The sequence below is a fragment of the Uloborus diversus genome, chromosome 1 (assembly GCF_026930045.1).
Source record: "Uloborus diversus isolate 005 chromosome 1, Udiv.v.3.1, whole genome shotgun sequence".
NCBI classification, from domain to species: domain Eukaryota; kingdom Metazoa; phylum Arthropoda; class Arachnida; order Araneae; family Uloboridae; genus Uloborus; species Uloborus diversus.
Genome location: NC_072731.1, coordinates 221796152 through 221821155, shown reverse-complemented (window position 1 = coordinate 221821155; position 25004 = coordinate 221796152). Strand labels below are relative to the sequence as shown.

Genomic DNA, 25004 nt, shown 5'->3' with positions numbered 1-25004 from the left:
TACGTCTTATTACACTTTAGCGGCATTGTAAAAGCAATGTAGCGCCTCCGCTTTCTTAAAGATATATGACCAAAATTGTAGACGTTTCTGAAGACGTATTAAAATCGTAGACGCGGCCGTAAAGCTTCACATCGATGTGTGAGGCTCATTGCGTTCAGTGCTCGCACGTCGCGTTGATGTTAGGGAATTAAAAATAAAAGGATTCGGGAATGTGTGTGTGTTCTTCCACTTCGATTTTTTTTTTTGCTGCTCTTCCTGGACCGGTTTTTTTTTAACACCTTATTTTGAAACTGCTCCACCAATATTCTTTCAGCGCAGCTGAAGGTCCTTAACTGTATGTAAATTTTTCGTTGCTTTGTATACATACAGAAAAATACAAGTAAATATTGCTGGTCAAATATTGCTTGGGTTTTTGCTAATACAAAACAAAAGTAAGACCGTAAGTAGTACAAAAGTAAGGCAGTAAGTATTACAAAAGTAAGAATTAAAATTATATCTTTTATGAAGCAAAATATGAGTTTAACTAAGATATAAAAACTTACATAGTATGTAACAATGAACACAGAGAAGGGTGTTTTTAGTCTGTTGAAAAAAATGCTGCGAGTATAAGAGTGGAATATTGGAAGATGGCTTGAAGTTGTTTCGCTTGATAATAACATAAACACATACTGTTCACAAATAATAAAAATTAACTGTTTTCTTCTATAAAATATCATTCGTCACCGCATCAAAATTAAAATTAACTTAAAGTGCTTACAGCCATTGTCGTTTAGAATATTTTTTAAAATTATTAGCATTGAACACCGTGCTCTTAAATGAATGATGAATTTATTGATTAATATACGCGGTTAAAAAAAACTTTCTGTTTTCGCTATTGTAGTTTAACGGAAAATTCCTCACGTTTTGTTTTGTTTTTTCCAACAGCATCAAGAATTCGATATGAAATTACTCAAGGTAACATAGGAGGTGCTTTTGCAGTGAAAAACGAAACAGGTGCCATATATGTGGCAGGACCATTGGATTATGAGCTACGAAAGGAGGTAAAGCCAGTTATGCCAATAGCTTTTAAATATCGGCGAAAATATGTGTTTCACAGTTTTTTTAGTATTAAATTAGTCTCATTTAAGACAACTTGTGATTCTCGTTTTTGTTTTCGTTAATGTTATAAGAATATTTAATGAATATTTATAAAATGTATATGCCAAGTTCTAACTGTTTTGAATATTTTCTCTTACAGATTTTTTTTTCTTTGTTTCTGTTTAGTAGTGGATAATTTTTAAATCCTGATTTTTAGTTGAATTCTAATTCAAGTAATTGTATGTACATTGAAAACCGAGCCCTTTAAAGTTGCATTCATAATTTATTCAACTCAATATAAAATAAGAAGTAAAAAGATAACGCATTGAACGAATCAGACTTATCTTTTTAAGCTAATTATTTTCGAAAGAAATATTTTATAATCTTTCAAAGAAATGTTTTTTTTTAGTTATGAAAAGGCTTGTTATTTGAGTAAAAAAAGTTTAAAATGTTTTTCGATTAAAACTATTAGTTTTATAACGAAGATTGTATGTAAAAAAATTGCATATTATTTTTACTTATTACAGGAATGGGACATTTCAAGTGGAATGATATTTTGTTTCCCATTTGCAAGTTTTCTTGTCCCATATTTTATTAGATGATATTGAACAAATCCCTTCCATTTTGTTGCCTGGACAAACCTTTAAGAACGAGTTAAATGTATAAGTTTAGCAATATTTATTCAACGATATTTCGTAACTGTTAGATGTAAATCTGCTTAACTTTTCTAATCTCAAGAAACTCCAATCAGAAAAAAATTGATACGTGTTATTGTCACGAACTAATTGTAGGAATTATTTGCTTTTCAGCAATAATCGATATAATCTCATACACTGAAAAGACATCCTTTTGTTTAAGTGCACGCGCTTTAAAAAAAAAAAGTCTTTGTTTGGCCCTAATTATTTTAGGATCTAGTCATCTTTTTTTAGACACGTTTTACCTTAAGCTGTTTTTAATGAGTAAATTTGCAAATTCAGAGAATCAAATTTAAAAGTACCTACAAAGGACTTTTTAATGCACAGGAAAATTCTCAAAAAGGATAAAAAAGAATTTAAAAAAAGGGAATAGTTAAAAAGTTAATGCAGCTTAGATAAATCCGTTTCCCGACTAAGCTTTGAATTGAGTTTTATTTTCAACAAACAAAAATATTCCAATAAAAATATGCTATTTGATTTCCTAATTTGTAAGACTTACAGTTCTGGCCGAATTATTAGACTAAGACTGTTTTAAAAGCAATTTTTTTATTTATTACATAACTATAGACACATTAACGAACAGTGAAATAATTATCTAATATTTAGTATGCATTCCCTTGTTCTTGATGAGCTTTTTAAGTCTTTCTGGTATAATTTTCACAAGGTTTACACCATTTTTTAACTTTTTAAAAAGGGGGAAAGAAATTGTTTATACTCACTATTATATATACTCACAATACACATACTCACTAATTACCTAAAACTAACTTTAAAAAATAACAGAACACAATAAATAAAAAGAACTAGTGAACTGTTTAAGCTGATTGAGGTTGTGTTCCTAGTAGGTAGATAAACAAAGAACATAAACAAAGCAGACAGTGCTGCCACCTGCAAACATTAAATTATGCTAAAATAACGTAATAATCAGTGTACACTATGTACTGTACTTTTAACAGTAAAATAAATAGTATTTTAGTACAAATAGTGTACAAAAAACAAAAAAAAAAACTCTTTAGTCTAATAATTTGGCCAGCACTGTAGCTGTTATTAGACAGGTAAATTTAATTTGCAATACTTAAATTATGTACTAAATTTGCATTATAATTTTCAAAGCAAATATTTTTTTAACTACATTTTACTTTGCAAAAATATCGAGTACTCGGGGAAAATATAATTAGGAAATAAAATAAAAACAATTAGTCCTTATATAATTCAATAAAAAGAAAAGACCATATTGATGAAAGAAAAACTCTTCAAAAAGTAAGAAATTGAATTGAATAAGACTGTATTCATGAATGAACAACTGATGCAAATGGTTTAGAGAAATGCAACCTACTCTGTAAATGATAATTTCTATTTCGATTTTTACTCAAATGAAATGTGATTTAAAGTCATAGTTATATAAATAACTTCCAAGGCAATTACGACTATAATGACGTGAAAGAAACATTATGGTGTCTTTCATGTCTTGCTAGTCGTATATGAAAGAGACGCTATACCAACATTTGAATGAATAATGAGTTCGAAATGATAAGGGGGAAATGATTTACTTGGTTACTAGGAAAAAGATAAATGAATGTTAAAAAAAAGAAAGGCAGAAAATAAATTTTGACACTTCAAAACTGTATTAAAATCATATTTTTAAAATAACATAACTATGAAAATATTGTAATGTTTTTTTTTATAACTTTGAAATGAATTTTACTTTGAAATGCATTAATTCCTAGGTTTCAGTACTCATATAAAAGCAGTCAATTATTTATCCTTCACCATTTCTGAGATTTCTTAAAGCTCGATAGTAATCGTTAGAGAAAAAAAAATCCTTACAAATTTTTCTCGTTTAAATACAATTTTTGCGGTTTTTGCACAGCACAATTAGATCGTAGATTTAAAATCTGAAAATATCCTGAAATGAACTTAAAATAAAACTTTTTTTTATTTATAATTGTCTCGTTGAATTAATCGCTCCTTTTTAAAGATCATTTTCATAAACAAATATGAAATATTCCTCTTATAGAATACCCTTAAAAAAGCAAATGTATTTAAAAAAAAATTGAATATTAATTAACGCAAGAATAAACTAATTTCACTTTTAATTTTTTTTTATTAATATGGCAAATGTTGATTTTTAAACCTTTGGATTAGCGGTCTGCTCTTATTAAGTTTATTTTTAAATAGGATTATTTACTGCTTATCTTTTTCCAGTTGTTTTTCAAAAAAATATTATAGATTTTAATTTAATTTTAATATGCTGTAAATCGAATCAGGGATTGGTTTCCTACAAAGATGATTGTATATCAAAAGCTATAAACTTATGTATTCATTGACTTTATTTAAGGCATCATAGCACACGAAAACATGCGGCTCACCTTTTATATTCAATTATTCTTGGCGTCCACATTTTTAATTTAATAGCGATTTCCGGATTTTATTTTATTTTTTTATTAATCACTTCTTCTCAACCAGCTGTATCTGACCCGTTATTAGTTACATTAGCTTTCTTAACTTCGTGAATGATTTGTACTTAAATTTTAATCCTTATGGGGAAAAAATGGGGCTCTTAATGAAAATGCTGCGACATTAAATTCTTTTGTTTCGAAACATGAGGAATTAATTTTAATTAAATTCGTTTCGTTTTAAGACTCTTTGTTTAAAACAAAGGCTTGACAAAAATCTAGTTTGTTTTGCTTTTACTAGTGTTACTTCTACAGTTTCTGTAATGGTTTTCAGATTTTTCTATCTGAACGAATGTACATTTCACCATCATTATGAAGAAGCACTGGATTATATTTATCTTTACTAATAATAAAACTGAAAGTCTCTCTGTCTGTCTGGATGTCTGTGAAGTGCATAGCGCTTAGACCGTTCGGCCGATTTTCATGAAATTTGGCACAAAGTTAGTTTGTAGCATGGGGGTGTGCATCTCGAAGCGATTTTTCGAAAATCCGATTTTCTTCTTTTTCTATTTCAATTTTAAGAAAATTTTACCGAGCAAATTATCAAACCATGGAAGAGTAAATTACGAAATTATCGTAACGTGGAACCGTAACATTGTCGAGCAAATGAAGATAGCAAGTTGGCGAGAAATTCTTCATCCATTATTTGTAAATATACAGGCGAACCAAATGACCTTTTAGTTTTCGACTACAGGCAAAGCCGTGCGGGTATCACTAATTTAAAATATAAAAAAATTAATATTTTGTGCATAACTTCGCGTGCTTAAACTTTCAGTAAAACAATTATGAAACTAAAAGATGCATCACAATAACTTTTTATTGCTTATTACTGCACGGTTGGTGCTCAGTGGTTAAATGATAGCGCTTCGCGCAGACCCGGATTCGATTCCCGGGTTGAGAAAAGTCAGCTAAGTTTTATTAGTGAGTCGATAAGATACGTACCAAGCAGGTTTGGGAGCTAAAAATTGAAGGTTCCACGTTCGGATGACCGTCTAATCGAGACCTTTGCTATCCAGAGCCTGGGTCACGAAAACTTATATAGGAACAGTCAGCCTTAGCCGCCGTGGTCTGTTACGCCACTGAGTTTAGTTTATAATCATACGATATGTTACAAAACATTGTACAAGGAGTATCCTTGAAAAAGATAAAGTTCAGTATGTTTACACTGCTGCATGGTTTTGAACTACATCAGGATCTCCAAATACAATCTTTTAATTGGGAAACTAGTTTACCAACGGCAAATTGTTTATGTATTAGAAGTATATTTGTTTAAAAACATATTTTTATATATTTAAAGGCTAAACATTCTAAAACATTCTTGCAAAGTATATTTAGTAAGCTACCGCCCATTAGCGAGTGGACCGCCCATTAGGAAGTGACTCAGTTACCGAGTCACTTCCTATGCCGGGTCGATGAGTGCTAATGAGCACAAAACTGCAGCCCTCGGCTAGAATGACTGAACTGGCGGTGTATTTGATGTAATTCTTGCAAAGTATTTTACTATCTTGTTATGAAAAAAATTCTGCCCACACATCTATCCCTAGTGCTAGAAAATATTTCACTGCTTCGAAAATCCAAGTCGAAGATAATTATCTCTTTTTGTTTTGTAAAACATTACTTTTTTAGTCGTTTGGTATTTAAAGTTATTTTGAACTAGAGATAAACGGTCTGTCTTATAAGTTCAAATACATAAAGTAATTAATGAAAAGTTGATCTATCTGAATTATATTATCAAGTCATTTTGGAAGTAAATGTAAAATTTCGTAAATTGTCGAGTAAAAATTTTCATTTTTTTTTTTTTTGTCATTTCTTTGAAATGTATCTGTTAAGAAGAAGTAAGGTAATTTAATACATACATGTTTAGCGTTAATATCTAAGAACTAACGTAATACTGTAGATTTTAATTTCAAAGAGAAATAATCAAATTATTCACTTTAAGTAATTGAAAATGTTGTGTTTATTTCTTTAAATTCCGACTAAATGCTGCACTGCGTCTGTGAAGAATTCAGATGCTCAGAAACTCTCAATTAAAAATTACCAACTGCATTTATTGATGCATCCAAATTTTCTACTCAGAACATAATTAGTTTAATTGTGTATAAATGCGTATTTCTGCTTATCCCAGAAACATTTTAATGCCCTATTTGTTTAAACATGCATAGACATACGTATGTCTTATTGCTTAATATAGTTTTTAAGAAAAGGTTCATTAAACTATGAGATGAATCATTTAAATCAATTGCCTACATTAATGTTTAAGCAAAAATGTATATTTCGATGCTTTGAGGTTGACCAGACACAACGGAATAAACATAGTAATCTATTATTAAGTTCTGTTCAGATATAAAAGATCGAAATTGCTCCTATTATGTAGTGTAAGGAAAAATAATCAAGCCTGGTTCTTCCAATAGACATAACTATATCACCATAAATTAAAAATAAGCTCTTTCTTAGTGCATCAGCGATAAATTCAATTACTTCAATGAAGAATCTCCTACCATCCTTTCAAGTACCACGAAGTACCGTTCCTGTTGAGAGGAATGTTATTAATGCTTTAATTAAACCTTAATTAGTTTTCTGTTAATGACTGTTTATCTTGCATGTCCTTAGATCTCACAGAATGAAAATCGGTGAGATTTCTCAACCACGTTCCATGCTATTATCCAATTCGCACTATCCCGTGCGCGGGAATTAAGCGAAGAGATATTTCTCGGTCAGCATTCCGATTATTTTAAATTCTATCCTTCCTTTAATTAAATGAATTTTCCGAGGAGGAGGCTTTTTTTTCTTCTCTCTAGTTCCCGAACGCGTCCTGAAGCAGCAAAACAGCTGTATCTGAAGCGTCATTCATTTCATTTGCTTTGTTAACGTAATAAGGGGTATGTTTTTAAATTAAGGGCAAAGTTCTTTCCCGGATCTTAATGCATTTAATGGAAAAGGGAAAGGACACGCATTTGTTTTCTTTGCTGTTGAGGTGCTCATAATTAGGTTTAATTGAATTTGGCTTATAGTATGACGATCTTTGACGAAATTAAATGAGGCATTCAGATGGATACGCTCTAATTTTTAAACAAAACTACCTTGGTTTAGTCATAGAAATTAAATAAACAAGCAAGTGTAAGTTTATGTATTACATAACACTTTTGTGTTTTCTTTTATCTTTTTTTTTTGTTTGTTTGTTTCGATGATTAACTTGAAAATTAATGCGTTACAAAAGTTAGAATTGCAAAAATAGTAAGGAGATAAAATCATATTATACTGAGCGGTATAACACACGTGGTATTGCAGAAAATATCAGGCAAAAAAAATGTAAATGTGAAATTAATTTAACTTTTGGTTTAGAATTTTTCTAGGTGTAACAATGCCTTCAACCTATAGTGCTTTCTTTGTAGAATGCCGATACATTTTTTTTTCCAACTTTCTGCTGACGCATTATTTACTTCTCCTCTCGAAAGAGGGTTTATCCATTAGTAAACAGTGTTTTCATTTGATATGACTCGTTAAAATGCGTGCTTGATGATATGTTCTGATGAAAATACGTCCTATGGTACTTATTTTAGCAGGTATATTATTTTTTCATACCCTGTTAAAAAGTTTCCTGAAATTGTACGGTAAAAAGTACTGGCACCCATGTTACCGGTACTTTTTACCGCAAAACCCTATTTTACCGCAAAATTTTACGGTAAAAATGTAAGAATGTTACGACTAATTTATACCAATTATAAAAGTAGGAATGCGAGCAGCGGGTCACATATAAACAAACTTTACTTCAGCTAGATCCTTGTAATATTTTAGGGACTCCTGATTGGCCGGTCGACGCAAATGTGTGGGCCATGTTTCTTTCCTCATACAAAGTATTGAACAAATTTCGTGCCTCGGAGGTTCTGTATTCACGTTTGAATGTTTTTAATTCGCCCCTCCCCTCGAATAAAGTCTAAAAGGCATGTCTTGTTTCAAAATGAAAGAATAGTTAGAGCGTACAAAACAAGCTAGGAGATGGACAAGGAATTGGAGGACGTTTTGACGTAGCAGTCAATCAGCGTTCTCCAAATATTTACATTGTCCCTAGCAGAGTAAAGGTTGTTCATATGCGAGCGAGTCTCGAATCTAGATCTCTTTGCTCGGAGAACAATTTTCTTAACGACTACCATGAATGGGGCGGTTAAGACTACAAAGTGAAAGGCGAACTAGGCGCTTTGATTCGTAAATCGCGTAGTATACCAATTGGTACAGCAATCGTTTGCTTTTTTTGGTGCAATTTACTATAAAATATTCTCTGTACTGTAAATTCTTTTTATTGCAGTAAAATTTACTTAATTTTTTTTCTAAATTTCAACAGTGGGTTCTTACGTCGGATGATACGAACACAATACAAAGTTCTCTTAATTTTTTCATATATTTCTAATTATTAAAATCCCTGTTCCAATAGACATAATTATACCCCCATCAATTAAAATTAATATTTTCTTAGTGGATCAGAGGTTTAAAAAAAAGCTTAGTTGAGAAGTTTGAAATTGTAAACGTAACCGTAGAACGGCTACAAAAATTATTTAAAAAAATTTAAACTGTTAGAGATTTAACAAAAATATTTGGCGTAGTTTGTTTTTGGGTAGATTTTATGTAGAATTAAATTTAAACTGTTGAGCTAAAAAAAAATGTATTTATATATAACAAGCCGGATAGCGGTTTTGACAAATAGAAAAAAAATAATTTATTTAGTAATATTTGAATTCTAATAAAATGTTGATCTAAGCCTTAATTAAATGAAAAATTATTTTTAAATGAAAAAATATTTTTTCTAAAATATTTCGGCTTTATTTACGTTGTTTTTTCACCTTAATCATAAGCCTTAATTATTGATAAGTAAGGTCTGAAGTAGAATTTTATTTCTTGAAGTTTTACTCTGTGTTTCTTTTATCGTTTTATTAATTTTACTATTTTATCTACTTTTTTTTTTCATTTACCAAATTATTTTTTGAGAGTTTACTCAAATTTAATCAGTAGCAAACATGCTGCCCCTAACACATTCTTATAAATTATATAGACATTCTTATTAATTTTTATTCATTATATATAAATAACCATTTCTTGTTCAAATATTTTTTGCAGAAATATCTCTTTGCAAAGCGAACTTTTTCAGTGAGATCTTTTTCATAAGAATTAACTTTTTTATGTGATTATTACGTTCACATCAAATCATACAAACCAAACTGTATCATGTTTCATGTCCTAATTCAGTTGACACGCACATTATGGTCTTAAAACTTGATGTGCTTGCTAACTTTAATTTGTTTCTTTTTTTTCACAGGAATTGCAGCTGCATAAATTGTTATTTACTTGTTTTATAGCAGATTAGATGATATCATTAGTAATCATTAGTAAAGGAAAATTATTTCTTGTAGAAAAAACAAACTAAGAAATAGTACAGAAATATAGTAGAAGTAGCTTTTAAGAGGATTGTTGTTTTAGAGATAAGTTAAAATCACGAGTGGGGAAAAAATCAATTTTGTTGAACGGCTTTGTTTTCTTTAAAGACAGATAACGAATCTGACATTTCAAAAAAATATTATTTAAGGTAGCTCTGTACAAAGAAAACGTTACACATTTCCCATATACATACATCTGAGGGGATGCCAGTTCATGAAAAGTAGGACGACTAGATTGCTTTCATAGTGGCTACCTAAATTGCATGCTTCATCACCATTTAACATAGATTTCACATTTCTATTAATAAGTATTTCGCAAGTTATGAGTAATTATTTTAAATTATTCATATGGACAGCTGATGTATTTGTACAAACGCTTAAACAGTACCAAATAAGCACATTTTATGCGCTTTTTTTTAATTAGTGGCACTTTTTGCGAGCACGTGGTTTTGAGCATAGTTAAAAAATCTTTAACTTCTCAGTAAAATTTCTAACCATAATGAATACGATAGTAGTTTAGTATTAAAATTAAATCTAAATTTTACAAAAAGTCAAACTTTTGTCAATATATGCTTTGAAAGTAACGATACCACGCTACTAGAAGCTTTGAAAATCATAAGTATGTGTAATATACAATTGCAGCTTAAAGCAGATGTTTCCCCTTTCCCCCAAGTAAACCTCCATGTGTGTGATCGTGTTCTGCTTTGTTCTGTTCCCTTTTAGTACAAGCTGCGGCTAGTTGCTTCTGATAATTTGAACGAGAACCACACGACAGTGGTGATCCACATCAAAGATGTCAACGACAACCCTCCCATCTTCGACAGGCCCACCTACGAGACGCAGATCACGGAAGAGGATGACAGGAACCTGCCCAAGCGAGTCCTACAGGTTCAGTTCCTTCTTCTCTTCGTCAACACCTTCCCAAGTCCTATGGGGGCCACTTCCATTCTTTACTAGGGCTCGAATGCGGAGGGAATGTGCATCTACGGAAAATTCGCTCGTTTTTCTTCCTCCTCAAAGGCAGCTGGATTTTCAAAAACTCGTATATTGTGATTTGTGACACTGTGAACAAACATTTTGGAAGCTCGTTTTAGTTCGTGAGTTTAGTTAGCAACTAAGGAGGGAAAAAATGAAAATCAAGGCTCAAAATACTGTCTTGTTCGAATTTGGGGAACATTGGCCAAGCCTTAATTTCAACCACTGAAAATTAATCCATACATGCAGAGATATTTTTGAGGCCTCTACAAGCGTTGAAAATCATTGAAAATTGTAAATACGCCTAGGAATTTAATTCAAGCGTATTTGCGTACGCTGTTCTTTGAACAAAATTTAACATAATAGCAAAGGGGAAAAAGAAGTTTTTTAATTTTTTTAAACATAAATATCAAGCATTTAAAATTTAAAAAGAACGTAGCTCTTGTTTCCCTGTCATTGGCGATTTAACTCTTACTTCTCTTTGCAGGAATTGATTATAATTATTGCTGTTGACTGCTATCGTACTCTTGCTTTTCGACTTTTTGACGCTTGCTTTTTGAAAGGGAACGAGAATGACATTTTCAAAAATGTCAAAGAGTACTTTCACGTCTCCAGAAATATCACTGCATATATGGTTAACGAATAATATATAATTGACATCATATTGTATTTTGGATCAATTTAATTTTTCCAGCATTGCATAGTGAAATTACCTGATTCAAAAATGTCTTCTACCTTACACTAGTTCCCTTACTATTAAGAATGAGCTCTGAATTCATGTTCTTCAGAAAGCTAATTTGGTAAAGATAAAAATTTGGATTATTGAAGAAAATAATTCCTTTGGGTCTTTTTGTGCATAATACGAGTTTTCAAAAATCCAGCTGTCTTTCGGTTGCGTGAAATCCAATAACATTTACACTTAATTTCTCCCTTTTTAGTTTTCGTTTCATCCATCGATCGTCAGCGAAAGTTACGGACACCATTTTGTTTGAGTTTTGCATGATGTTTGATTGCGTTTGAGTCTCCTCTTATTTGCCTAATTTTGATTGAGTTTGTTTGATTTTGCATGTGGCATGACATGTTCGATTTGTTTTCACACCTCCCACCGTTTCAGTACACCCTGACGCTCGTTGCGTCCGACACCTTGCACGAATCCAGTTGTTTGGTTGTTGTCAAGATTAACGACATCAACGACTTGCCTCCTAAGTTCGACCAACCTTCCTACATTACCACCATTCTAGAGGAAGATGCAGAAGGAATGCCTAAGAGTGTCATGAAGGTAGTTATGTTTAAGTTTCCTATAGATGCGAGCTGACTCGTAAACCATTTTGATGCCCAAAGTGCCTACAGGAGTTTAATTTTGAAATTTGAGCAATACTTGTCCGTTTTTAATCATAATAAAGAAAAGGCAAATTAATATTTTAAAGAAGTGTCTTTTTTTTCTTTTTTAAAGTATATGTGTTCAAAAGAGAAAAAAAAGGAAAGACATTTGCATGACGATAATATAATTCAATACGTATTCAAGATGTGCACTTTTTGAAATAGGAATTCATGGTTATTCGTACCATTGATAGTGGATACATTTTCACTTCTATGTTTCCGTTTTAACAAACCTTAAAACCGCATATTAATAATAAAGTTAAAAACCCATTATAGCTTCGGAGAAGTTTTGCACTATACTGGAAAGGTTTCTGATTTGGACATCAAGTTGGCACTGATGAGTCGACAAGTATCCATAGGAGCTTGCGTTTTGTCATCCCACACTAAATAAGTCTAAAAGCATGGTGGTGGTCCTTTTTCTGGGTTGCTTTTCCTTCTTGTTGCTTATTTTTGTTTCGATGAAATGTTGCTTATTTTTGTGAATAAGAACGTGAAATGTTTTGTTAGACAGTTATTGAAATGCTTTTATCTTATGCTATTTCTTTCTAAATACCAGGCACAGGAAAAAAATGCTGCAGTGGCATAGAAATTGAAAAACATTTATGAATTTAAACTGAAGTATTGTTTTTCTTAATTTAAAAAGAAAATTCAATCATTTTTTATGAAACTAAAGTTACAATAAATAACGTAAAATATATTTTTGTTTCAAAAGGTTCAAACCATTTTGTTAAATAGGTTAAAATGAGCTTATTATTTTTTTTATTAAAATATTATTGGTGTGTAGTTATAACATAACAGTTTCAGCATTGGAAAATAGTTAATTCATCTCTCAGTAATTGTATTATGCTGCAGCATTCCTGACATAAAAAATTTTTAAAGCATATTTCTTTAATGTGTCTTAAAATTTCAAAGTGATTTTTGTTGGAAAAAATTGGAAAAAAATTTAAACAGTAATTTATTTAAAATATGTAAAAAATGTTTGAGTTTGTTTAAAATGAAGAAAACAAGCAGTTTTGAAACATATGAACAAGATTGTTTTTGGATAGTCTAACATTAAAAGTTAATATATTCATTTATAACTCACAATTTATTCTTATGGTTTTCCTTCTTCTGTACTCAAATTTTGTAGATGTGTGAAGAAGCAATCACTCATTTCATATTGTTTAAATACACGCAATACAGATCTTTAGGAAATCGATATATTTAACGGAATTGTAATGAATTGATCACATGTGTAATTAATATCTGCGATAAAAAAAAATTTCAGAATTTTTAAGTTTGAGGGCTTTAATTTTCGACTTTTTTGAACTCGGCACTTTTTTTCTTGTTGTATTTATTGTTATTTTATCAATTCTCCTTCAAAACAATATTTGCTTTCACCCCCTACATTTGATATAATATACTTTTAACCATGAAATTTTTTAAAATAAAATGAAATACTAACTAGAACACGAATAAAAATAATTTCTTTTTTACTTCCGTAACTTATAAAGCAATGCACTTTATAAAAGTATTACTTTGAACTGTAATAACTAAAAATACTTTTTTGCTCTTAGATTGACAAAAAAAAGCAGTTGTTCTTTCGGTGATTTCGTTTCTTCATCCTCTTGAAAAATGTAATAAACTTGAGCGGCATATAAGTGAGAGTTTGTGTGATGTCAAGTTGCCTAAAAATATCATACGTACAATTTCAATCACAAAGAACTCGTCTCTTTGAAATACAAGAGGTTACTTTTTTTCAATTCTAGACTTTTTCCTTCAGAGTGACGTTTGTACTTGGAAGAGAGATTTTTTTCCTTTCCGTAGAGAAAAGTGCACCATTTATAGATTTAAACTTTTTCTCGCGGTAGCATTTCGATGCCTGGTTTTTAAAGCAAGGTTCGAAGTTAAACGTTTAGAATTCTTTTACCTTATTAAAATATTCTTTGTGTCATCAACAGAAAAGAAATGGGGCTTGAGTCTTCTTTCTTTAATTCGCCTTCTACTTTTGCTCCTATTTCCTCTTAAGCATAGGGTGCATAAAGTTTTGATGGCAATGCAGGATTTGAATTCTTTTTTTCTCCGGAACATCCTTTAATTGCAGTACAAAGTGGATAGGTTGGTAAATGCTATTTACAATTTTCTTTCGGACAATATTGTGAAACAAAATTCGCTTTAATCAGAAAACACGATTTCTTTCTTTCTTTTTTTAAATTATTTTTTAAGACATAGAGAACTGTAACAACCCATGCAAACGTTTAAACTCTAAAATATTATTTGAGTCAAACCTTTTGTTGACGGAAAAAAAGTGAGCAAAAATCTTAGCAAATGACCTAATGTTTTTTGACCCAAAAAATGTTTATTTGAATAGTTAGTATTTTTTTTCAAAAGCAAGTGCTCTGTAATGTGCTTAAGGGAATTAAATATTTAAATTAGAAATGCAATTATGCTAAGTTCATAAGGTTACTTTTAAAATTTCTGCTCCAGTTTCAATGCCATTATGGGCCATTGTAACTAACACCTATACTTATTGTACATTCGACCTCAAGCGGAAGTGCTGGACACATTGTGATTATCCTATGTGTAGCAGTACTGGTGCAAAAATTGTATTTATATCTTACAATGAACAGATAGGTTGACGAATTAGAATTACAATTCTAAAAAGAAAGTAGAAAATCTTGGAGCTAAATAGATTGAAATACAATTATTTTTATTTCAATTCTTATCTCAAAAAGTTTTTCTTCTTCATAACGTTGATGCACCTCTACTTGTACATCTTTCGTAATTGGGATAAGATTTACTAACCCTTTTGGGGTTACCGGTTCGGTCAAAACAGTTCTAAAATGGCTATAAACTCTTATATTATAATACAAAATGCGTGTTAAAACCAAAGGTTCAGAGTAAGTTGACCCTCAAAACCGCCCTCGCGGCTCCCCTGAGAGTTTTTTTTTTTTTTTTTTTTTGCATCAGTAGGTGCCATTTTCTGTTTTCAATGTTAGCGCCACTTGCATGCTTTTGTCTAATTTTCTACTAATGAAAAAAGAAAAAAAAAAGAATACGAAGAAAGCATCAAAAAAAAAAAAAAAACAATGTAAAAATCTTTTATATTTTTTTTATTTGAATTTTTTATTCAGTTCAAGGCTTTATAAGTACCCAGTAATTATATGAATTGAGTATTGATCGAGAAGGATTACTTTTTAAAACCCATTTATGTCTCGTTAATTCCAGTTACGTTAATAAAATCCTCTTAATATTTTAACGTTTCTCTTTTATGAAAGTAAATATACATTTTTCATACCTACGAGTTAAAGGGTAGAATAACGTCAAGAAGTATTTCAAGGGAAGGATAGAGCTATACCGAGTGTGCTTTAAAAGAAGCGAACATAACTTTCTTTAACATCAGAAAAGTTTATATTTTTTGAAAGAATCCACATAAACTGTTTATTGGCATAATAAATATACTTTAGGTTGTAATATTATATTAATCGTAAGTAAATCTTAATACATAACTGACAAACATAGCAGAAATAGATTCCTCAAAATTATCTTACCACCTTTCCCTAAAGTAAAATCGAACTGAAAAATGTATTGACTATTTTACATTGCTCAATGCTAGAAAATCGAAACTAACCCCAGCTCTTCTAAAATCACCACCGAATGTCTTTTCTGTTAAGAATTTGGAAATTCTTTTTGATGTTACTTTGATCACAGTTACCTTTTGGATCAATCTGCTAAGAGAAGGATAAAGAACTTTGATCACAAAGTATATCAAACTTCGGTAATTAAATTGGGGATCTTAAACGGTTAACTTTTTTTCTTTGGCTTGAAAAGTATTTTTGATTAAAGGCGGAAAATTGGATGAGCTTCTGCCATCTCCGATTATTTCTCTCTCTAATCTAGCTTTTGTTTTTAAAATTCGGTTTCCTCTGGGAAGAACATTATACTTCAGGATCTTATCTCTATTTTAGGAGGAAATGATTTTTTTTCAATTAAACTCTGTGTTAATTTCGTTTATCACTTCGTACCTTTACTAAAAGTATTAATTTATTTTGCATATAGTTTAGAGACTTTTTACATTCTTACTAAACATAACTATAGTTGGGGGAAACCTAACCTTGCAGTGTTGTGAAGGATAAACAGATCAGCGTAGTTAATCTTTTCTTACATTAGAATTCTCATATTTCATTTTGGAAAATTCAACCTGATTACTAACTAATTTGAAAAACTTATTGAATAAAACAATTGTTATTTTGCATACTTATTCCGCACAGTGCATCTGTATGCCTACCACCTGGAAATCTATACCTCTACTCATTTTTCGAACCTACGTATTACATTAAGTAATATTTCTGAAAACAGAAAAGACTGCATGATAGAGAAATATTCAAAATTCTGAACATGAACTAAGAAATAATTAAAGTAAAATGTCTATTATAATTTTGGAAAAAGTCATTTTATCAGCTTTCTACACCTGTCTCAACTATACAAAATGTATGCATTTTTATAAAAGCTTTATATTAAATTTGCTTAGAAACTATGCCAAACGCACACCAACCTCCAAAAACACTAAGATATTTTCTGTGTGTGTTTTTTTTTTTTTTTTTTGATGATACTCATGCTTAAGCACAAGAGATTGGTTAGTCAATTTTCCGGTCAACATTTCACAGTCATATCTAACGTCAAGCGATTTACAATCAATTCAATTTATTATTTTCTGGAAAAAAAAAACAGTTACATGTTTCTTTAGCTAGAGTACCGCAATAGTAAAATTCTTTAGGAAAGTCAAAGTTTGTTTCCCTAAAGTTATTTTATTAACAAAAACATTAAAATAAATAATTTTTCTTCGGTGCACAACATTGAACGCTTTTAAACGAGATTTTATTTTACACATGATATGATAGCGGTCAATATGTTGAAGCCATTACTAAGCTCGATTAAACGATAATACAAGTGAAGTGATAACTGAATGTTTTAATAAATATATGTTAAAAAGAAATATGGGGGGGGGGGGCATTTAAATCATGTCATTAGAAAAAGTAGTATGTAAAATTTGATGAATTATTTTGACTTGTAATATTATAATATGATTAATTTTACCAATTTGCAGAATTTTACACATTCTATGCAGTTTTCAACGATTTCTACTCAGTTTTTTTCTTTAATGTTTAGACCTTGTATTTTTCGTAGTATTTTCGGAAGCTATTTTCAATTCAAAAGTAGGTTTTTTGATTATACCGAATTTTGAATTCATTTTTACTAATTTCACGTAAAAGTTAAAGGATGTTTTAACATACATGATTGCTTCTCCACAATACTTCTGACTAATTCTTTATTCTGCCTTTTATTTCTACCTTACTCTTAAAATTTGAAAATAACATCAAAAAAAAAAAAAAAAAAACATACATATTTTACGCTAAAACTTTGCTAATATTTTGTTGGGTGACCTTTCTTTAGGTGACAGCAACGGATGGCGACCGCGACCGGAAACCGGACATCGTGTATTTCTTGACAGGTCAGGGAGTGGACGATCAGGATCCGGCCAACAGCAAATTCGCCATCAATACAACTACAGGAGAGATTTATGTTCTCAAGCCCCTGGATAGAGACCTGCCTCATGGGCGCTCACAGTGGAGGTTTACGGTCTTCGCCGAAGACGAGGGAGGGAACGGGCTGGTCGGTTATGCCGACGTGCTCGTCAACCTCAAAGACATCAACGACAATGCACCGTTCTTTCCGTACGCTATCTACACCGGAAACGTGACCGAAAATGGAACAGCAGGTACGTTCTTCTTCTGTTTTATCATTGCGATCAAAGAATAATATGGGTGAACCTTTTGGCACCTTTTAGGTTTTGAGATAACTACATGCTCAAAAAAATACCTACGCTAATCCATTTAAGAAGGTGTAATCATTGTTGAAGAGCAGACATATAGGGTTTTTTTAATTATCATTCTTGTAGAACTCCTGTAATTTTCCAGTATTCTGTGATGCCAGTCTTAGAATTATGTAGACGATCCTACGTGGCTCTTTGGCAGAAGTTTCTTTTTATGTGCCGGATGTGGTGGGTTTGATTCCCACAAGTGCCATGGGTGTTATTTCATCTCCACGAGCTGCAAATCCTTTTTCAGTTGTCTTATCTGTCCAAGAAGTTCAACCACTCGACAAAATGACTCTCAATCTTTCCACCGTGGTTATTTACTATGGACTGGACAGCAACAACTGCAGAATTATGTAGAGCAGACATATAGGCTGTAGCGAAAAAAATCCCATCGCCTCCTAAAAAATAAGCTTTTTATTTTATATAAATGGAAATTAAATATACAACCGTTCCTTTTGTCGAAAAATTGCGTAGGATTTGCTGTTGCGGTTGAAAATACGAAGAAAACAGCATGTACGCAACTACTCACTGGTTATGATATTCAAATGTTTGCTGACGGTAACGTAAGAGCGGGTACCACGACAACGTCCAGATGTAGATACTATTCACGTTTTTTAAAACATTAAAATGTAAAAAGAAAACATAATAAATAAAATTTTCAATGCTATTTCATACAGAAACGGCCATCTAAGCGAACTAATCATCAGCCATCAAAATGTTAACTGTACTGATGCTTCCATCATTCAAATGAATTACCTTTTTTTATTGTGTTGTTAATTTAAGTGATTAGTTTGTTAAGAAGGTCTTTTTTTGAATAATGTTTCATTGAAAATTCTATTTGTTAGGCTTTTTTTTAAACATTCGAATATTTTAGTGACAAACAGTTCCACTGCATGGACGTTGTCGCGCTAGAAAATATAAGTCTTCTTTTAAAAAGGTCAAAACGAGTTATAACAGGGTTAAAAGCATACAAATAGTTGTTAAGAATTGCGAGTACCTGTTTTGAGGGAGGAGTGAGTTGGAAAATATGAGTTTTTTTTATGAAAGGACAGTTTGCGGTCAAAATATTTTAAAATGCTCTTACTTTTAAGCCATTACTTTTATATATTTGAGTACTATAAAATTAGCATTTTTTTTCCTTTTATTCGTTTTTTAAGTAAACATAAGCATATGTAAATTCATAAACATTCGCATAAAGTAAACTCTAAAAAATGTGCTGCAGTTTGCAAAAACGTGAACATTTAAGTGTTTTCAAAATTGATTTGAAATATGCCTTGTACTTCGATTTTATTTATTCACTTTGATTTCTCCTTTCTTCATAAAATTTCAAAGTATCTAATTTACACATGATTTCAAACATTTTAATCAATAGATGTTATTTTATTTTAATGAATTCATTTCAAATGTTTCTTCTTGCTCATATTTAAAATAGTTGTTAGCAAACCCAGCTATTAAGAAAACGAAACAAAAGACTTTCATCAGTTAAAAAGTGCTAGGTTTCTTTCTTTTCTTTTTTTTTTCGCATATAGCTCTATCTCAAAATTAAAATATTTAATATGTCAAAGGAGGAGGAAAAGAGTAGACTTTTTTTGCGTTAGTAACGTTTTTAATCAGTATCCTCATTCACCTGAAAAAAAAGTAATGAATAAAAATACATTCGATCAATTTTTATCCCATGTAATGTAAGCGCCAGCACGATTTTCCTAAATTAACTATGAAAAACCCATTTTTTAATAAACCTTTCTCTCCTTATACATTTTTTATCGATATTAGCTAGGACATTTTAAAACATTACCCTCTCCCTTAATACCAATTCTAAAATGCACTGCAATTTTAAAAATCTGTCATGATTAATCTTTTTTTTTAGAGTAATCCCATATGCTGCCTATAATGATCGTTTTAGGGAAAAACTTGAAAAATGTCGGACCTTTACTCTCAATCTTAAGCTCTTTTTGAATGAATTTCGAAAATTACTTTTTCTTTTACTCAAAAAATAGTATGATTTTGCTAATTAAATGTGTTTTTTTTTCTTCTCAAATGGAAGTTCGATTGAAGAGTAATAATTAAAGCAGTAGGTTGCGAAAAAAACTGTGGAGATTATTTTTAAAATGTGGATATTGGTCAAAGTTTATAGCACCCGTGTCTTCTTTTATCTATGGTTTTGGTCAATTTTTCTCCCAATATTTTAATCAATTTAAATTCTCACAATATTTTTTCAAAAAGAAAGAGGAGGGGGGAGGGAGTTTAAAAGGCTATCGAAGAGGGAATATCGAACCTACCGCCCCCTGGTGAAATGGCTACCGCTAGATGTCTCTGCGTGTTATCGTATGTGCCCCCCCCCCCCCCGGTTAGTCAATATGGTGATAGAGGGCGAAGTGACTTAGCACCTTTTGATTGACGCCTTGGATCACCGGACTATGGGATTTTTTCCTACGTGGATACGTAAAAGATACTGTGTTTAAAGATCCCTTACAAGACTAACTAAGAAATCGGATCATAGCAACAACAACATCTGTGACTACGTGCATACCACAACATGCATGAATACAGGCGGTACATCGTTCGGTGGTCGGGATAAAGGCACATAGAAAATCTCTGGAACGATTTAGGAATGCAAAGAAAATAATTGTTGTAACATTTTCTTTCACAGAATATACACTTTTGAAATATCACCATTATTTTTGGATCACTGTATATAGAAAATAACCAAAATTGAACGAAAAGTGCTGTACAAAAAGTTTTTCTATCATAACTTAGGCAATAATCAACAATAAGAAGCGTGATTTAAAACGGAAAAAATCCTAATGCGTACGAGAAGGGGGGAAATACCTTGTATCAGTAAGTTCAATGAATTTCGGATGTAAAGGAGCTCTTAGAATCACTCTCCGACAAAAAGGGGTGGGACTATAAACTAAAATTTAAAAATTTTCCGTTTACAAATGGTGCGCCTACAATTTACTAACCATGCATTGATAATGTCTGAATGGAATCAATGAAAGATGGGTACGTAACTTTACAAGGGCTCGATTTTCTATTTTAAAAAAAAGCCCTTGTTTAAATGGATATTTTTAGACTAGTTTCGCCGAATACGAGGAACCAAATTTTTTTAAAAATGTGTACCTAACTAACTTTGATGTTATTATTTATTAATAAAAGTTGAAACCAATTTTATCTTCAATAAAACTAATTTAAAAACATAATTTTACTTATTCTTAGATATATTTGCATTTAAATAAATTTAAATTTATTTGCTTTTCTTTTAACTATTGAATATTGTCGTGCATTACCATTTTACGTTCTTTAAAAAAACACACACACACACATTAGTCCTGATGTTCTAATTTTTCCAAAGCCTATTTTAGAACTTATCTTTAAATAACAAAAAACATTAGAAAAAGAAAGTAAAAACGACTTGTTAAGATACTTTTTCGTTGCACAAACGAACTGAGATAAAATTTAGTTTGAAGTACAAAGCTCGCTGGTAGCTGGAAAAGAAAAACACTACTGATTAAAAAAAGATAAAAAAAATAGATTAAAAAAAAACAGGAGGTTTAAAACCAAAATTACATTCTACTTTTACGACACTAATCTCCTTAATTTCTTTCGGAGGTGATTTTCTTTTGTAAGTAGAATATTGATTAGCGTTAGATATGCAAACGAAAGCTCAATTTTGTTTTTCACAACGTCTCGTTAAGAAAGCCTGAAGAGATAAATCTGCAAGTTTATCTCTTAAAAGTGTCGACTTCCAAAGTATCTAGATTTCTTTCTGTTTTTAAAGATATATTTTTAGATTTATTCGAAGTTATTCAAAATACTAAGAAAATAGTTTGATTTACTATTCAGCTGATCAGTATTCAATAATACTATTGCTAAACCTTTTTTTTTTTTTTTTTCATTATCTATATTTGATGAAAAAATCAGAGGATAAGTCATAAAAAGTTCAATTATTATTAAATCATGTTTTAAATATTTTATTCAAAACTTTTATGGTTAGGAGAGCTGTTCCATGGATATTTTTTATAAGTTAAAGTTGAACTTCATTTTTTTAACGACTTACTGATCGTTCATTACTTGGAGAATCTAAATACATACAGATAAAATTTAATGTTGTTGTTGTTGTCCTGTCCAGGATGTGCAAAGAAAAGTATGAAATTACTCCGAAGGTATCGAAGACAGCCTCGGCGACCTCTACAGCCTTTTCCGATAAAATTGCATTTTTTACTGGAAAGAAATTTGTGATATTTTATGAATAGCACGAGTATCTCTTATCCTTTCCGTTGAATTATCATTAAACACCATATAAACGTTTTCACGTTCAACTGTATGCATTTCCGCTGCAGAACCTTAAAAGATTGAAATGAGCATATGCACTCTATAAAACAATGCATTCTTTATAATCCTCTCTTTCTTAAGAAGACTACTACAGTAGAAATAGAATTTTATCCGAATTGACTCCTTTCCAACATTCCCTCGCATTCCTTTCTACATTCCATTTCTGCTTGACGCTACTTTCCTAACCCAGCATTCTCAATATTATTTGGTTAAAACCTTCTCTATGTTTTCTTTAAAATGTGGCTCTTTTATGCTCTCCACTCTTGAAGGAGGAAGCACGAGGGGTACCAGAAGGGAAAAAGTAATCACATTTTCAAAAACCGAATTCCAACCACGAGAAACACTTTTTCCAAAGACGATCGCATTTCCGCCTTCGTTTCTCTCTTATCTTTCAATAAAAGAGTTCATATTTCTCTTTCTTACGCTTTGAAGCCTTTATTTCGATAATGTTGATTTTTATCTTTTCATGGTTACAATGCATCTTCTTGATTAAGTATTATTTGTTTTAAAGACTAGTTTCATCCCATTTGTAATATATTTACAGCATTATATTTCAATCTTCATCTTCACTCACTTTTTTTATTATTATATTTTTTCAGAGAAGAAAATTTTTACTTCTGTATTTTTTCTCTCAAGAATTTGGTTTAAATATAATCCCATAAAATGTATAAAATAGTTTGTTTTTTTACTATTTTGTTTTCCTTGCAGTTTTTCAAAAGCAATCAAGGATTTTATTTAGAGAAAAACTTCATATCTGCATGCTATATTTGTTTTTAAAATACCTTTATTAGTTTAATATATGTTTTATCTAAAAAACTTTAAACTCATGTTTACATTTCAATACATGCGTTAGCTTTGGTATCAGTCATTGTTTCACGAAAAAACGTGCAGTTCATATTTTTTAAAATAAGGGAAGAAACGTCTTATCATTTTCATGGTTACATATTAGTATAATTGTACTTTTTTGATACTTTTTACCAATGTGCAACCGTTTAACACCACTCAAGCTAGTGCGAATAACTCTACATGCCTTCAAAATGCGTCACAGAAAAACCAAATTTGACGTTCATTATTTTAACATCATTTAAGAACTTCTTTCAATTTATAAAAACAAAGTTTGCATTTAAATCCTACATTTCAAAAATGTTTTTTTTTTTTTTTTTTTTTTGATTGGTTCATCAGGTTTTAGTTTTCTACTTACATTTAGTTCTTTGTTTGGCGACAGTTTCATCTCTAGAGTAATCCGCCACTTTCCATTCCTAAGTTTTACTCAGTTTTGCTTTAGTCGTTAGCATAGTTTTTGGTCATACCGGTTAGCATTGCGCTTCTTTATCAATTTTTGAAGAAATCACTTCAGTAAGAAAACAATATCTATTAATTTATAAAAAATTAAACAATATCCGACAAAACAGAGAAAGTACTATCCATAAACATTGGGATCGGCAAGTTTTTAAATAAAAAGCTTGCAAGGGGTAGTGCAATAGAGATATTCGATTATGTTTACTTATTCTAGCAAACGTAGGCTACGGCCTTGTTTTTCCAGAAAAAATTGAAACATGGTTCTTTTTTAAACGCTAAATCTGATGGTAAGGGCCCTATTTCTCGCAATTAACCCGCTTTTGATACACACGGATTGAAATATAGCATATAATCTCCGCGTAAACAACGAGCAGCAGCGAATAAGCGAAAGACACAACCAAGCAGCAGCGAAACATTTGTTTGTTTTTACGAAGCGGTGTCGTTAAGTTTGCGAAACGCTTATGAGACTTTCCAGTAGTCATTGTTCATTCATTTCAATAGCGTATTATTTTTCAACTCCTATTTTAAATTCGATATCCATACGTGAAATAGTCGCAGTTTGAATCGAATATTTAAAAAAGTAGTCACAATTTACTTCGAATATACAAAAAAGATGCATGAAAATTAACGAATCCAGTGCAAAGCACCGAGACTTATTCTATTCAAACATACCATTACATGCTATATTTCAATCGCGTATGTCTCGAAACCGGAAAGTTGCAAAACTTTTTATCCTTACCGTCGAATTCAGCGCCCTCGACAAATATGAGAATCATGTTTCAGTTTTCTTCTGGAAAAACAAGATCGTACCGCTCTTTTGTAAGGAGTATTCCAAAAATGTCATGGTTTTAGGGTGAAGGGAGGTTCGCGAAATTGGGACAAATTATAGAAAAGGGAAAGGGGGTAACAAAAAGTATGACGGATCACTTTTTTATTACAGTATATATAAATAATATAGTGTGACATGTGACTCAGGGAGGGGTATAGGAAAGAGTGACACTGTGTGACTAAGTGGAGGAGGGGTGTAAAACATGTTGAGAAAAATTGAACATCAACTATGTTCAACCTCTAATTCGGCTGAAACGAAGTGTTATTAACTTAAACAAAACATGAAGTTTGAATTATTTTTCAATATGCATATTTTCTTTTTTGTAGGTATGACGGTTATGACGATGACTGCCACGGATTACGACGACCCCAACGAAGGTACAAACGCAAGATTGAAGTACTCGATCGAGCAGAACCAAGTGAATGAAAACGGAGAGCTGATTTTCACTATTGATGAAGAGACGGGAGTCATATCGACAGCTGTCTGCTGCTTAGATCGAGAGACAAACCCTGAGTATACCATCAAAGTGGTAGCCATGGATGGTGGGGGTCTCAAAGGTACACATAATTTCAAAGGTAGCTAACACACACCAGATGTATCACATCCCAGCCTTTGAAACCTTTAAGGCCTCCCAAGCAACAGATGACTTCACAATTGACGTACCTACTTTCTTCATTA

General features: G+C 31.2%; 1 protein-coding gene across 1 annotated transcript in view; it reads left to right on the top strand.

Annotated features, from left to right (window-relative positions):
- The window catches only part of LOC129218889 (neural-cadherin-like), a 539341-nt gene that overhangs the window by 479178 nt on the left and 35159 nt on the right, over positions 1–25004 (top strand). Inside the window, exons 15-19 of the mRNA XM_054853212.1 lie at positions 925–1040; positions 10378–10542; positions 11744–11908; positions 17443–17767; positions 24653–24883. Coding sequence (XP_054709187.1) covers positions 925–1040; positions 10378–10542; positions 11744–11908; positions 17443–17767; positions 24653–24883 — 1002 coding nt within the window. The remainder of the gene's footprint in view (positions 1–924; positions 1041–10377; positions 10543–11743; positions 11909–17442; positions 17768–24652; positions 24884–25004) is intronic.